An 11784-nucleotide genomic window follows, 5' to 3' on the forward strand; every position below is an offset into this window, starting at 1 on the left:
TGGAGATTAGTGTGATTCTGACAGTGTGAATATAGTTGATGTGTGTATTGCAGGAATAATAACGTTGTATTTGCCATTGCATTTGCTGGTCTTGCTTTCATAGCTTTCTGTTTAGCATCTACACATTTTCATGGAAAAAAATCATTTGTACATGTCGGGTACATTCATTTTGTGTATAAATAAATACGTTATTTTTGGTTTTATGTTGGTTTTAAATTGCCTTGTCTTCACCGCCCGATGCACATGAGTTTTCAGTGAAACTGTTAAAATAATACAAGTATATCCACACAGCCTGCTGGGAGTGCATCATTTCAGCAGCATTAGTTCAATACCAGCAAACTGGATTGGTTTTGACACTGTCTCATCAGGATAGTCAGGCTTGCTTGAACTAAGGACGCAAATGCTTATTTTATGTTACGAATTATATTATTTGCATAAAACTAGGACCCATGTCTAGAAAAGAGGTTCCTCATCTCTAAGCATCTGACAGTGAACCAGCATTGGTTCAAGCAAGCCTGTTTCTGTTGATGGGACATTGAATGTCAAAACCCAGTCCAGAGTTTGCTTGTGTCTAACTGCTGCAACTGATATAATGCACTTCCATAAGGCAATGTGGTTGATGGGATGTTTAAAAAACACTTTCATTTTTTACATAGAGAGATAGATGTGAGGAGGAAATTGTTTGCTAATTTATTTTGTTTCTCATTCTCCACAATGACACTTGATTATTCTGTGTATAAACAATGGTTTATTAGTTGTACAATGATTATATAGAACAAATCATCATTATTGTTCTACAGGGGGTCTGGATAATATAGCTAAAATATATATACACGTTTTTGTTTATTTCCTTTTAGGAACATTGGATATGGTCAACAAGGGGTAAGCAGTTGTACACTGGAATGCGTTGTACCGCCATTGCCATCACTCTCTGCTTTACCACCACCATTGCCTGTACCATTAACAAATCGAATAAGTGCAAACACCTTCGAAGCAATTCTAATTGTTGCATAATGCTCACTCACGTGTACACAACGCATCAGCTGTGAATTGATCAATCGGAATTTGTGAATTTGTTGACTTGGCAGACAGCAAGTCGCAAAGAGTTTACAGTATAACCACGAGGCAAGGTCACCCAGGTCAACTCCTGAAGACGCCTGCGGTCGTAGTGCAGGCGAAAGCGTGATAGAAACAAAAAGCTTAAAATACAGCCCGACCTGGAAAACATAATTTGTTGACTATAAAGAGCAGAATTAATCTTACAAAAAAGTAAACTACGTGTATGGCTGTATGCCCGCTACCTGTATGCCTGACATCACTTACGCCTACACCTACCCTGCTTTCATCATGGTGGGTGGGTCACCTGAACGTGAGTGGTGCAGTACCAAAGTCGGGTATCTTCACCATTCCACATTGACCAGTGTAGTTAAGTATGATTACATATATTTCTTCGCAGTGGTACATCAGCCTGAAACCCTGACCTCAGTCACTTGTACCTCTGATTTCACCATCTACGATGACAGCAGGGTATGTTTATGCGTAAGTGACGTTAGGAATTACAAGGTGAAGTCCAAGGTGAATATAGCACACCTCCGTGAGTTGTCCAAGTTGTAGGAAACAGGTTGGTCCCTGCACCCTCTCTCCTCATGGCCACTCATACGCCATAACTCCCCACCTTGTCCCTCTGCTCCAATCTACCACTACTGATCTGATGGTTTGTTTTTGCAAAAATATATACCTTTCAGCATTTCGGTATTCTATACACAATGTCTTCTTAATGTGCCGCAGGAGCTCTCCATGGAGTCCGGTATTGATCCTGGTCAAGAATACTACCCACATGATTACTATGGGTACGAGGCCACAGGGTGAGTATCATCTACCGGGCGCTGATGGTTATGCTCCATGTGGCCTGTGATCACGTACTGTGGAGGTAGTGAGGATTGGGGGATCACACACATTTGTGAAACTCCCTCCCTACACAAGGGCGTCATGGCTGCCGTCTCCTGGCTCACCACTGTTGACCTTGAGCTCTTTGTATAAATATATTAAACACCTTTCCATCTTACAGTGACATCTGTGCGAATGACGTGCATGGAAAACGTGCATGCGCTCTTGACAGTCAAGACAGAGAGAGACGGCTATTGCTGGTATTGTTACCGAATGGCCGGGTTCTTGTTTGATACCAGCGATGTTGTTAAATAAATACGTATTTGTTACGAGACCATCCTGAGCGCAATCGCCTTTGGCTACATAATCAGTAAGGTGCAGAGGAAGGAAAATATACAAGATGTTTCATTGCGTGAGAAAATATTTGTTAGATTTAAACTGTATTTTATTAGTTAAAATGTTACGCCTGGAAAATCACTTCAGGTGGAACATCTCGTTTGCAAGGGTGTCCAAGGTGACACACACACTCGCACATAGCAGGAACATAATGACACATAAACCAATATTTTAAATCTATAACATATACAGTGTATATTCATACAATGAATTCCACACACCATCAGTTGCAAAAATAATTATATAAATAATGAAATGGTGCACATCGCGGATTCATGTACAGTCACTCCAGCTGTGACAGTTGAAATGCTACGCTAGTGTATATAGGCGAATAAACAGTACAAACACGTGATTAAAAAAAAGACAGCTGAAACACCGACATAGAATTGCACATTTTTTGCCGAATGTGTTTGCTGCGGTGCTTGTAGGTACGGCGTGGCAGGGTTTGGTAGCCGTCGCCGGCTGATTGCGGCACCCCAGCGGATGTTTAACGAGTACGGAGAACCCATCGTGGAGGATGAAGGCGACTATTACTACGGGGAAGGTGGCGGTCTGGGTGAGGATGGAGAGGTGAGATCGTTTTTTGTTACACCTCAGAACGCACTCAGTAATGGTTACATGTTAGAGTTGCCACCTATCTGGGTTTGACCTGGGGACAGTCCAGGAATTGGCACCTGTGATTGAGTGGCAGGAATGGATTTGTGCCGAGATCCGTTAGAACTGTTGAACTTTGTGATTGTAAAATGCACAGTTCTTTTAGACCTTGGCCGAGCGAGAAATATCTCCTGGTATCTTTTGTGAAAGAGGTGGCAACCCTACTTACATGTGGTAACAATAATCCCCGAATTGACAATAATAAGTAATAGTAAACAATGCATCGACATTTTATATCACTTTTCAGTGATCCCAAGGCACTTTAAGTTCAGCCAAGAACAATACCGTAAAAAATGTTAAATATATTCTTGTCTATGAGATTCACTCCATGGATGTCCAAGTGCTATTTGTCTCTCCAGTTGAATTTAAAACGACCACAATGAAGGGCTTTGCTTTTTATTGCCATGTTTTTAACAGACAATTTGCATTCTTCCCATATCTGCCCCTCCACATAAAATAAAACTGTTTTGGACACATCCCATCAGCCTTCTGGGAGTACATCATTTGAGCAGCGTTGTTACGACAAAATCAAACTCTGAACAGGTTTTGACATTAAGTGTCTTATCAGCGGTCAGACTTGTTTGAACCAATTTTGATTAACTGGCAGATGTTTATAGGCAGTTATATATGGGTCCCAGTTTGACGCAAACCATGTAATACATAACTTAGATAGAAAAACGTGCCTGCAAATGTCACAATTGTTGTTTTCGTAATTGTGTTTACGTTTACAATGATAATCCTCGTTGGAGATAAAATTGCGATGCTAACCGTAAATGGTGCTATACATATAAAAGAACAAGATAAACAAATGTTCTCTACAGATATTTATCAATGTGCCTACACTTGTTAATATAATTGTTTGGAAAGGTTGTAGAGCATCCACTGAAAGTTAACCCCAAACCATCATGTTTGAACAATGGTGTTGGTATTTTTCTGAATATTCCAATTTTGTCGTTTTGTTCAAAGGTATGAAGCTTTTTTTATTTGATCATTTTTATTCCATAATAGTGTTCATTAACGTGCATGATGTAACACGTTTCACCTATCATTTCAGCTTATGCATGAAGGTCACACGCAGGAAAAAGCTGTAGGTCAAAAAAAGAAAGGCAAGCATAAGAAGCAAGTGTCGCCTGCAGCTGCAGAGGGCCTGCCAGAAACGGGGCACTCTGGTAGTGAGAGGCCCAGCTTAAGGCAGGATCCCCAAATGGATGCGGGTGAAATAGAAACGGGAGATTCGAGCCCATCTGCTGCTATCGCTCAGGATTACGATGGATTGCCAGCATCACAGATGTCAGCAAGACGTGGAAGAATTTTACCATCGAACAACATCAGCCCAGAAAATCATGATGCGGAAAATCAGCCAATATTTAGCAAAATAGGACCCGATGATTTTTCAGATAAACAACCTATTCTTCAAACTCAAATGCACTGGAAGAAAGCTAAACTATTCCCCATGTTTTTTAGAAAGATAAAAGGTCAGGTCAGCAAACCTCAAGAACCCCAACAGATTTCCAATGGGCACTCTAGCAAGGCCAGTTCATCTTCAGAACTTGTATTAATCAATGGGAATTATTTCCAAAAAGCTCAAAACGGTTCAAAGCCAAAAACCTTTGGAATAGGTGGTGTCTTAAAAAAAGTTTCTAAAGGCACTGGGAAGTATTTAAAAAAGGGTTCTTCTATAAGTGATAAAAGTGTGAAAAGTGTGTCTGATACGAGTGAGGGCAGCATAAAAAAATCACTGTCAAGTCAGGGATCAATGTCGTCAACCAGAAGCAGAGATCATATGAGTGCGGAGACGAGCAGCAACTTGTCTGATCAGGGAAGCAGATCGAGGGCTTCCAGTGTCTCAAACGCATCGCTGAGAAGCAGGAGCCAGACCATCAGTAGGACTGCCAGTGTGTTTTCTGAAGAAGGAAGCGAATCTAACGCTACAACAAAAACCAAAGATAATGAATCTGATGATCTTTCAGTGCTCAGTGAAATGTCTGATAGAAGTGCCTTGTCTTCAAGGCAAATGAAGTCTGTATCAGGAAGTGTGTCCAGTAAAACAACTAGCACAAAGTCAAAAGTTAGTTTTGGTGACAGTGATGTAACTGAAAAAGAGTATGATTACAGTCAGAGAAGCAGTTTGTCTGAACTGCCAGAAAGAGATAACGTATCAGCGGACAGTATGTCAGACAGCGAGGATAACGAAGATTCTCAAAGCAGATTTAGTTCAGAAAATGGTCAAAAGGAGAGAAGCCAGCATAGAGAAGAGTCTGATTCTGAAGATTTTGAGGATGAGACACAGCAGAGTGAAATGTGTTCAGTGGATTATACATCTGATGCAAGTACAGTAGCACAGAGCAAGAGGTCTGTAATGAGCAGCATACATTTAAATAGATCATTTAGCAGAGGATTTTCAACAGACACTGATGCAATTTTGGATGATCAGGAAAGTTTACAACAATCACACGAGGATGAGAATGAGGTTGCGGATGTTGATCGTGAGGGTTTGAATGATGGATTTGAACATCCTAGTGTCTCAGGAGATGAAACATCTAAATCTCGAACCAGTGTTGACACAACAGAATTGGAGAATGAAAATTCTGAATCGGAGCATGCAGATGAAATGGGCTCAGAAGACATTACTTCTGTTGATGGTTCATCCATATATAGGTCGTTAGCAGAGACAAGCGACAATATTTCAGTCCATACCAGTGGAGCTTGCTCTACAATGAGTGTCGTCGACTCTGAAACTACCGTGGAGAGTAGCTCAGCTCATACGGTTAGAACAAATGATTTCAAAAATATCAGCAGTGTTTCCTCCACTAGTGACTTTGCTAACAGGAGCTTGCCCAAGTCCATTTCAGAATCTAGTGAGGAAGAGGCTCAAATTAGCGATGTCCTGAGTGTAGCTGACACACAAGGTTTACAGACATCCAGTGAAGTTACAGATGCCCGGACTTCTGGACAAACAGATCATGAAAGTTCTAATCAGGATAAAACAGATTCCGAAAATTTCCCTTCAACGGAAATTGAAGAGACAGAGGGCAGTGATGAAGAAGAGTCTTTCACAGGAGATATGGAAAACCATGTTGGCAGTTCACTTCCAGAGAGTGACTCCACTGTCACCATGTTATAAAGCAGCACGCTCATCCTAGTCGCACTGGTAAACCCATTGCTTAGCATGGTCTGGCTGTGTTTGTTGGAAATTCTCTTTTGTCAGAATTATATCTGGTTCTTCATTCCACTACTTTCTCAAATAATGTTACTTGCATGCGGCTCTACTAACAGGAACTAACGTTTGTGTTTTCTCGTCATTATATTTCTACTAACTTCTTTGTGCTGTCATAATTTAAAATAGAGAATTTCTGATATGTTGAATGTTTTACCATTCATTTTATTACAATATAAAATATCTTGTGCCGTTTTTGTGACCTCATCAGTGGTTGAAGTGGAATTCTACAAGTGTCAGTGTGATTAATATGTTAAATGTCCTCAAAATACCAATGTTTTATATTAATATGTTCTGAGTTACTCATAGAGTAACATTTATATTCAGATTTGTATAATTCGTTTCTAATTTGGTTTGTTTATGTTAATGCAGGAGCACAAGGTTCAGCATTGGGAAAGTAGCTCAACAGGAGATGACGGTACCGTGGAGCGAGAAAGATTTTATATCAGCACCAGTGAGTCCAGACAATCGGGGCATGTATATATCACCCAGAATGGGACGGTTGTCCGAACTAAATGGAATTCACACACGTCGAAGGGGAAAAATCCATTACTTTCCAGTGCTAGAAAACCACATAACTCCAAAGCGAAACGAGTATCGTCCAATGGGAAAACATCTCTTGAGAGCTACTTGCAGAAGTCAAACCTGGCCACGTCGTACGGGAAGACAGGCGACAATATGAACACACTGCTCCCGTCGAGCGCATCCTGCAGCTCCACGCTGACGCGCCCTCCCAGCTCGGCATCGCGCAGCAGCACCCTGCAGCGCCGCGGACGGCAGCACGTCTTCCACGAGATGGAGTCGTCCGCTGACAACGCGGACGAGACCAGGGAGACTATGCACTCCACCAGCGACGGAGAGTCGCCCTCGGCCGAAGAGGAGCTATGGATGGGGCCTTTTGCTAAGCTGAGCATTCCAATGACGAAACTTTGACATTCAAATGTATGAAGCACAACAGATTTTAAAGACCGTTTATTATATTTTTAGCAAAATAAAACAACAGTAATCTGAATACAAAAATGCTCGTGCTCTATTTTTGTTTTATTGCTGTAGCTAGTAGACAAAATGGTTTGACAAATTTCCATGTTTGAATATGATCTAAAAATTATTCTAAAATATGTACAATTGTTTTGTGTTCTTAAATGTGTATAAAAGGTTGACAGGAAATGGGTTTACCATGCATTCCTGGGTTGTAAATCGGCACAATTCAGTTACATAAATGTAATTGTGCACGTTTTCATGACATTCTTATGAATTCTAAGAGAATATGTTTAAATATAAACAAGACATTTCACTTGCAATAGTACAGCTGTGTTGTAAATTAATGTCTTGCATTCATCTTCAGTAAAATCTTAACCGTTTTGTGTTGATAGTTAAAATACAAAAAAACATGTTAAAAAAAAATCTGGTACGAAGATAAACTAATGAGAAAATGATTTTTTACAATAAACAGGCACAGTACTTAACATTTAATCAGTGATATACAATGTGTTATTTACAGCACAATGGAAAAATACAATCCAGTACCTTGCATTGGTACACAGAATATGTCACATTTTGATATGAACTAACACTAGGCCACATTGCTAGCACTCTGAGGCATTGCAAGGTCTTATCATACAAGCAACAATTATGTATTCCCACTGGGTAATGTGAAGCATACATTTGAAAAATCTCACTTTCCCGGTGAATTATTATTATAAATGTCACATGTTACACTTTCATTTGAATAATTGCTTCATAAAAATGCTATTCATCTCACCACACACACACACCGCTGATATGAAAATGCCCAGAACTATTTTGACGATACGTGATAATGTATAAAATGATAATAAAATTTGCTTGTGCTCACATACAAGGCTTGTAACATATGCTTGTGTACTTATGAATGGTCACATTGAAAATTCTACATGCTTATGAATAGGAAATCGGAGCACTGCTGGGCAATCGGTTCATGGCTAAGAAGGAAGTTGCATGTAATTTTGGTAAATAATTTAAGAAACAAAATAGTCAGACGATAGGCCTTCACATTAAAAATATATGGTCATATCTCAATATATGGAACAGCTACATTCCTGACAAGTTGCCCATGAGCGAAATTCGGTATATCGCACCCTATTTTGGCATTGCCTTCCATTATACAATTGGAGATGCGTTCCGACGAAAATTTTCAGTCCCAAGATGTAATAAAAACACACTTAATAATTCAGAAACCTTTAAAAAAAATATTTAATGGAAAATCGAAAATTTTGTGATAAAAAAATAATACAATTGCTTTCGAAATTAGTTACTGTGAAGCATTTACCAGAAACTGGTAATCGTCATGTGAGGTTGCGGTTGCACCAAGATGTGGTAATTGCTTTAGGGTATCTTTTGGCACTTCTCCTATGACTTGCACTTCATAGCCTCAGACACCTTAACTTACGTTTCCTGAAATAAGAACGTTTAAGTAAAAGGGTGAAATCGTGCACTGTACAGCACCAGGCGTGATCAACACGAAGCACCAAACCGAAACGAGCCAAGGTCAGCCGGCACAGCGAGCGTGGGGAACCACCACAGTGAGTTTGTGGTAGCAGTGTCATGACATGAAATGCACGATAGACCGTGCATTCTTAGACTCCCCCCCCCCCAAAAAAAATGAATTTAGACATTAAAAATTCAGTAATAGTGAATGTAACGTAACGCACATTGCATTCGTTCCCTCGCTTCAAGGTTACGTTACCACACCTGTCAACCCCTTACCTTATTACAGACCCAATTCAGACATTATTGCTCACCCCGTGCCCTTATAAATCTCAACGTTCATCATATAAAGTCCCATCACAAGGGAGAAATACAAAAACATTAAAAAGATTTTATTCAATTTCCCTGTTTCAAGAATACAGGTAAACCGTATGGGTTGACAGGTATGCGTTACAGCGAAAATACTACGAGTTTTCGCATAACGAGGGATTACTAAAACCCGTGTAAAAAGAGTGCGGAGCTATAGCGGGACAGTCTGGTTCCCCTGGAGGCCTGGACCATGGTTACTAATGGACGTGCTAATGATGATTGATGGGACGAGCGTTGACAGGGTCACGTGAGGGGAAGCACGGGATCCAATGGCGGGAAAGTGTAATTAGCGCGAGCTGGAGCTGTGGGCTACATTACAGTGGTGTCAGAAGTGGCTATTGTAAAATGCCAACGAAAGGAAATAGTAAGAACCCACCTGTAGCATCTTCAGAGACGGAGAAGGGAGACGGTCAAGGAGTTCCCGCAACAGCTCCGGGAGCCGGGAACCCGGTGACGAAGCCCGAGGGTGCAGGGGGTGTGGCACCTGCATCGGAGGAGTGGCAAGCCCTGATGGCGGAGGCAGATCAGCTCCGGTTGATCGTCGCTGACTTGACGTTGAAGAGGAGAGGGGCGACTTTGGGAGTCGATGCAGCTGGGGACGAACCGCAAAGTCGTGCGGGGTTCTCACGCTGAAGACCACGTGGTCGGGGGCCGCCATTTTGAAGCCTACGCAGGAGGCGGCGGAGGTGGTGACATCTCGGGTGGCAGAGTGAGGAGCTGTCGAGCAACCACGAAGGTTGCCATTGATCAAGGAATTTACGGCTGGACGGAGGAAGAGGTGCTGACTGCTTTGCCTACAATTCTTGACGATGATGGCCTCGCGGTGTTCTGGGTCATCCCGGAGGGGAAGAGGGCTACGCTTCAGAATGCCTACAAGGAGATGTCTGCTGTATACCACCCACAATCTGGGCCGAGGGGTGCCTGCAAGCGTGCAAGACCTTCCGAGGATGGCCTTGGGGGCCTGCATGGAGCGGAAAATTTCGGTGTGGAGACACATGGACTGGCCGACCATCCAAGATTCTCGTGGAGCCGTCGGCAGGAAGAAACTTAGTCTTTGGGGGGAGTGACGGCGGCGGATCGTGGAGGGGACCGGTCCAATTTGGGGCCTTGGCTGCGGGCGCCTTGGCTCGTCTGCTCTGCTGCGGCCAGCTTCGACCCTTTGTGCGAGGATGCCAAGTGTCGTGGGGACATAATGGAGCCCCTTGCGTCCACCGCCTCGTCAACAGCTGTGGCCCAGCCCAGGCGAGTCATGATGAACCAGACACCCGACCGCTAAAAATCACCTCACGCATCGGGTTATCGGGAATTCGTTGAGGCAGAACTTGGGCTTGCAGTAGCAAAAGCTGGCAGCCGAGTAGTAGTGGTGGTGGCTGGTTCATCGGGAATAGCATTTTTTGTGTATGGTGTGAAATTATGTGTGTTGTGGGATGAGTGCCTTGGACTTTTGATTCGAGAATCGTTTTGTCACAAAGCCCTTTAAATTAAGGGATCGTTGAGGTTCGCTGTGGTGATTGTGTGTATAGCGGTGAATGGAGGAATGGGGGGTGTAGTAGCCTGTTTCAGAGTAGGGGGAGGTTGAGATATTGGATTTGGGATGCTGGCTGTGACTTATCTCTGGGGCAGAGATCCTGACCAAGATGCCCCTGCAATTGTTGCCTGTCCAGGGTGTGTTCAGATGTCATGGGGCCAAGAATGTTACGGGGATCCCCCCCATCAGCAAGCATTAGGGGTTCAGGTAATATTCAAGAAATATCTAGAGATCCGCCTGACGCGAAAGTAGTTATACCGTCGTGTTATGGCTGACGGTTTGACCTGACAGCGGGAGGGTGAGACCCTCCGTGGCATGTCTAGCGCAGTGGCCTGTGTGCTCAGATTGTTCGAAGAGTAGTGGTCCCGTCGTGCTGTGGCAGATGGCTTGACCTGACGGCCCGGAGATCGAGACCCTCTGTGGCGCATCTGGAACAGTTGGCTGGGGGCTCACAGAGCTCGGGGATAGTGGTCCCGTTGCATTGTGGCAAACGGTGAAACCTGGCTGGCAGGAGACTGGGGTTCTCCTTGGGCTGTCTTGAGCGGAAGGGCCGTGGACTCATACCGCTCTGGGTGCTAACGCTGTTAAGTGGAAAGGGGGAACCGTTCCTGCAGATCCTATTCGGGGATATGGGAATTGCGGGGGTTCAGGCAAAAGGAATATGCTTATGCGAGGTTAGCTTGATGTGACGGGTTCAGGCCGAGCGCTGAGATTGGACTGAGTAAGGACACATGCTGGAAAGCATGGGAGGGTGAGTTGTGGCAGTAACCATAAATTGCTCGGGGTGCTTGAGGTTGAGTGCGACTCCTGTTGCATGTGGTTTCTGTTGAGGGAATGCTGGCCGTGGAAATTCATCCCCTATGGATGTCGGAGGGCATCCGGCCTCAGGAAGTTACACACCTTCCTTGTCAGTAAATCGTCAGGCTGTGTGATGTGTCGGAGTGTGTGAGTCAGAGGAGGTGTAGTACGGGATAGAGCATGGAGTCGGTTGCGAAGTGCCATTGCTTTAGTCCCCGAAATTTGCACTGGTCAGGTAAATGGCCGGTGGAGGTTGTTGAAATTGGACGGCCGCGGTGCGGGCAAGGGCGAGTGAGATATTGCTGTTGAGTTGCCATAAGTTGCGCTTGGTGCCGTATATTGTCTTAGTCTTGCATCATTCATCCCCAGTGTTGTGCGGTCGGGGTTTGGGGTGTCAGACGGGCCGGAACGGGGGGCCAGAGTAATCGGATGCTGAGGGATGTGTGTTGTTCCACCCCCAGTTGCGAAT

The 11784-nt window shown here is 43.6% G+C and overlaps 2 protein-coding genes across 2 annotated transcripts in view; both read left to right on the forward strand.

The window, feature by feature from the left end:
* PCDH15 (protocadherin related 15) overlaps positions 1 to 6600 on the forward strand; it is a 97047-nt gene extending 90447 nt beyond the window's left edge. The window contains exons 33-36 of the mRNA XM_078597652.1: positions 858 to 882; positions 1789 to 1865; positions 2712 to 2853; positions 3992 to 6600. Of these exons, the coding sequence (XP_078453778.1) occupies positions 858 to 882; positions 1789 to 1865; positions 2712 to 2853; positions 3992 to 6061 (2314 nt within the window). The 3' untranslated portion in view covers positions 6062 to 6600. The remainder of the gene's footprint in view (positions 1 to 857; positions 883 to 1788; positions 1866 to 2711; positions 2854 to 3991) is intronic.
* Positions 6515 to 8012, forward strand: LOC144720693 (uncharacterized). The gene has a single exon (XM_078597653.1). It carries the CDS (start codon positions 6515 to 6517, stop codon positions 7085 to 7087), a length of 573 nt encoding a protein of 190 aa, XP_078453779.1. The 3' UTR covers positions 7088 to 8012.
* Positions 8013 to 11784: the final 3772 nt, after the last annotated feature.

Source organism: Lampetra planeri, chromosome 9 (assembly GCF_965212315.1).
Source record: "Lampetra planeri chromosome 9, kcLamPlan1.2.h2, whole genome shotgun sequence".
NCBI classification, from domain to species: domain Eukaryota; kingdom Metazoa; phylum Chordata; class Hyperoartia; order Petromyzontiformes; family Petromyzontidae; genus Lampetra; species Lampetra planeri.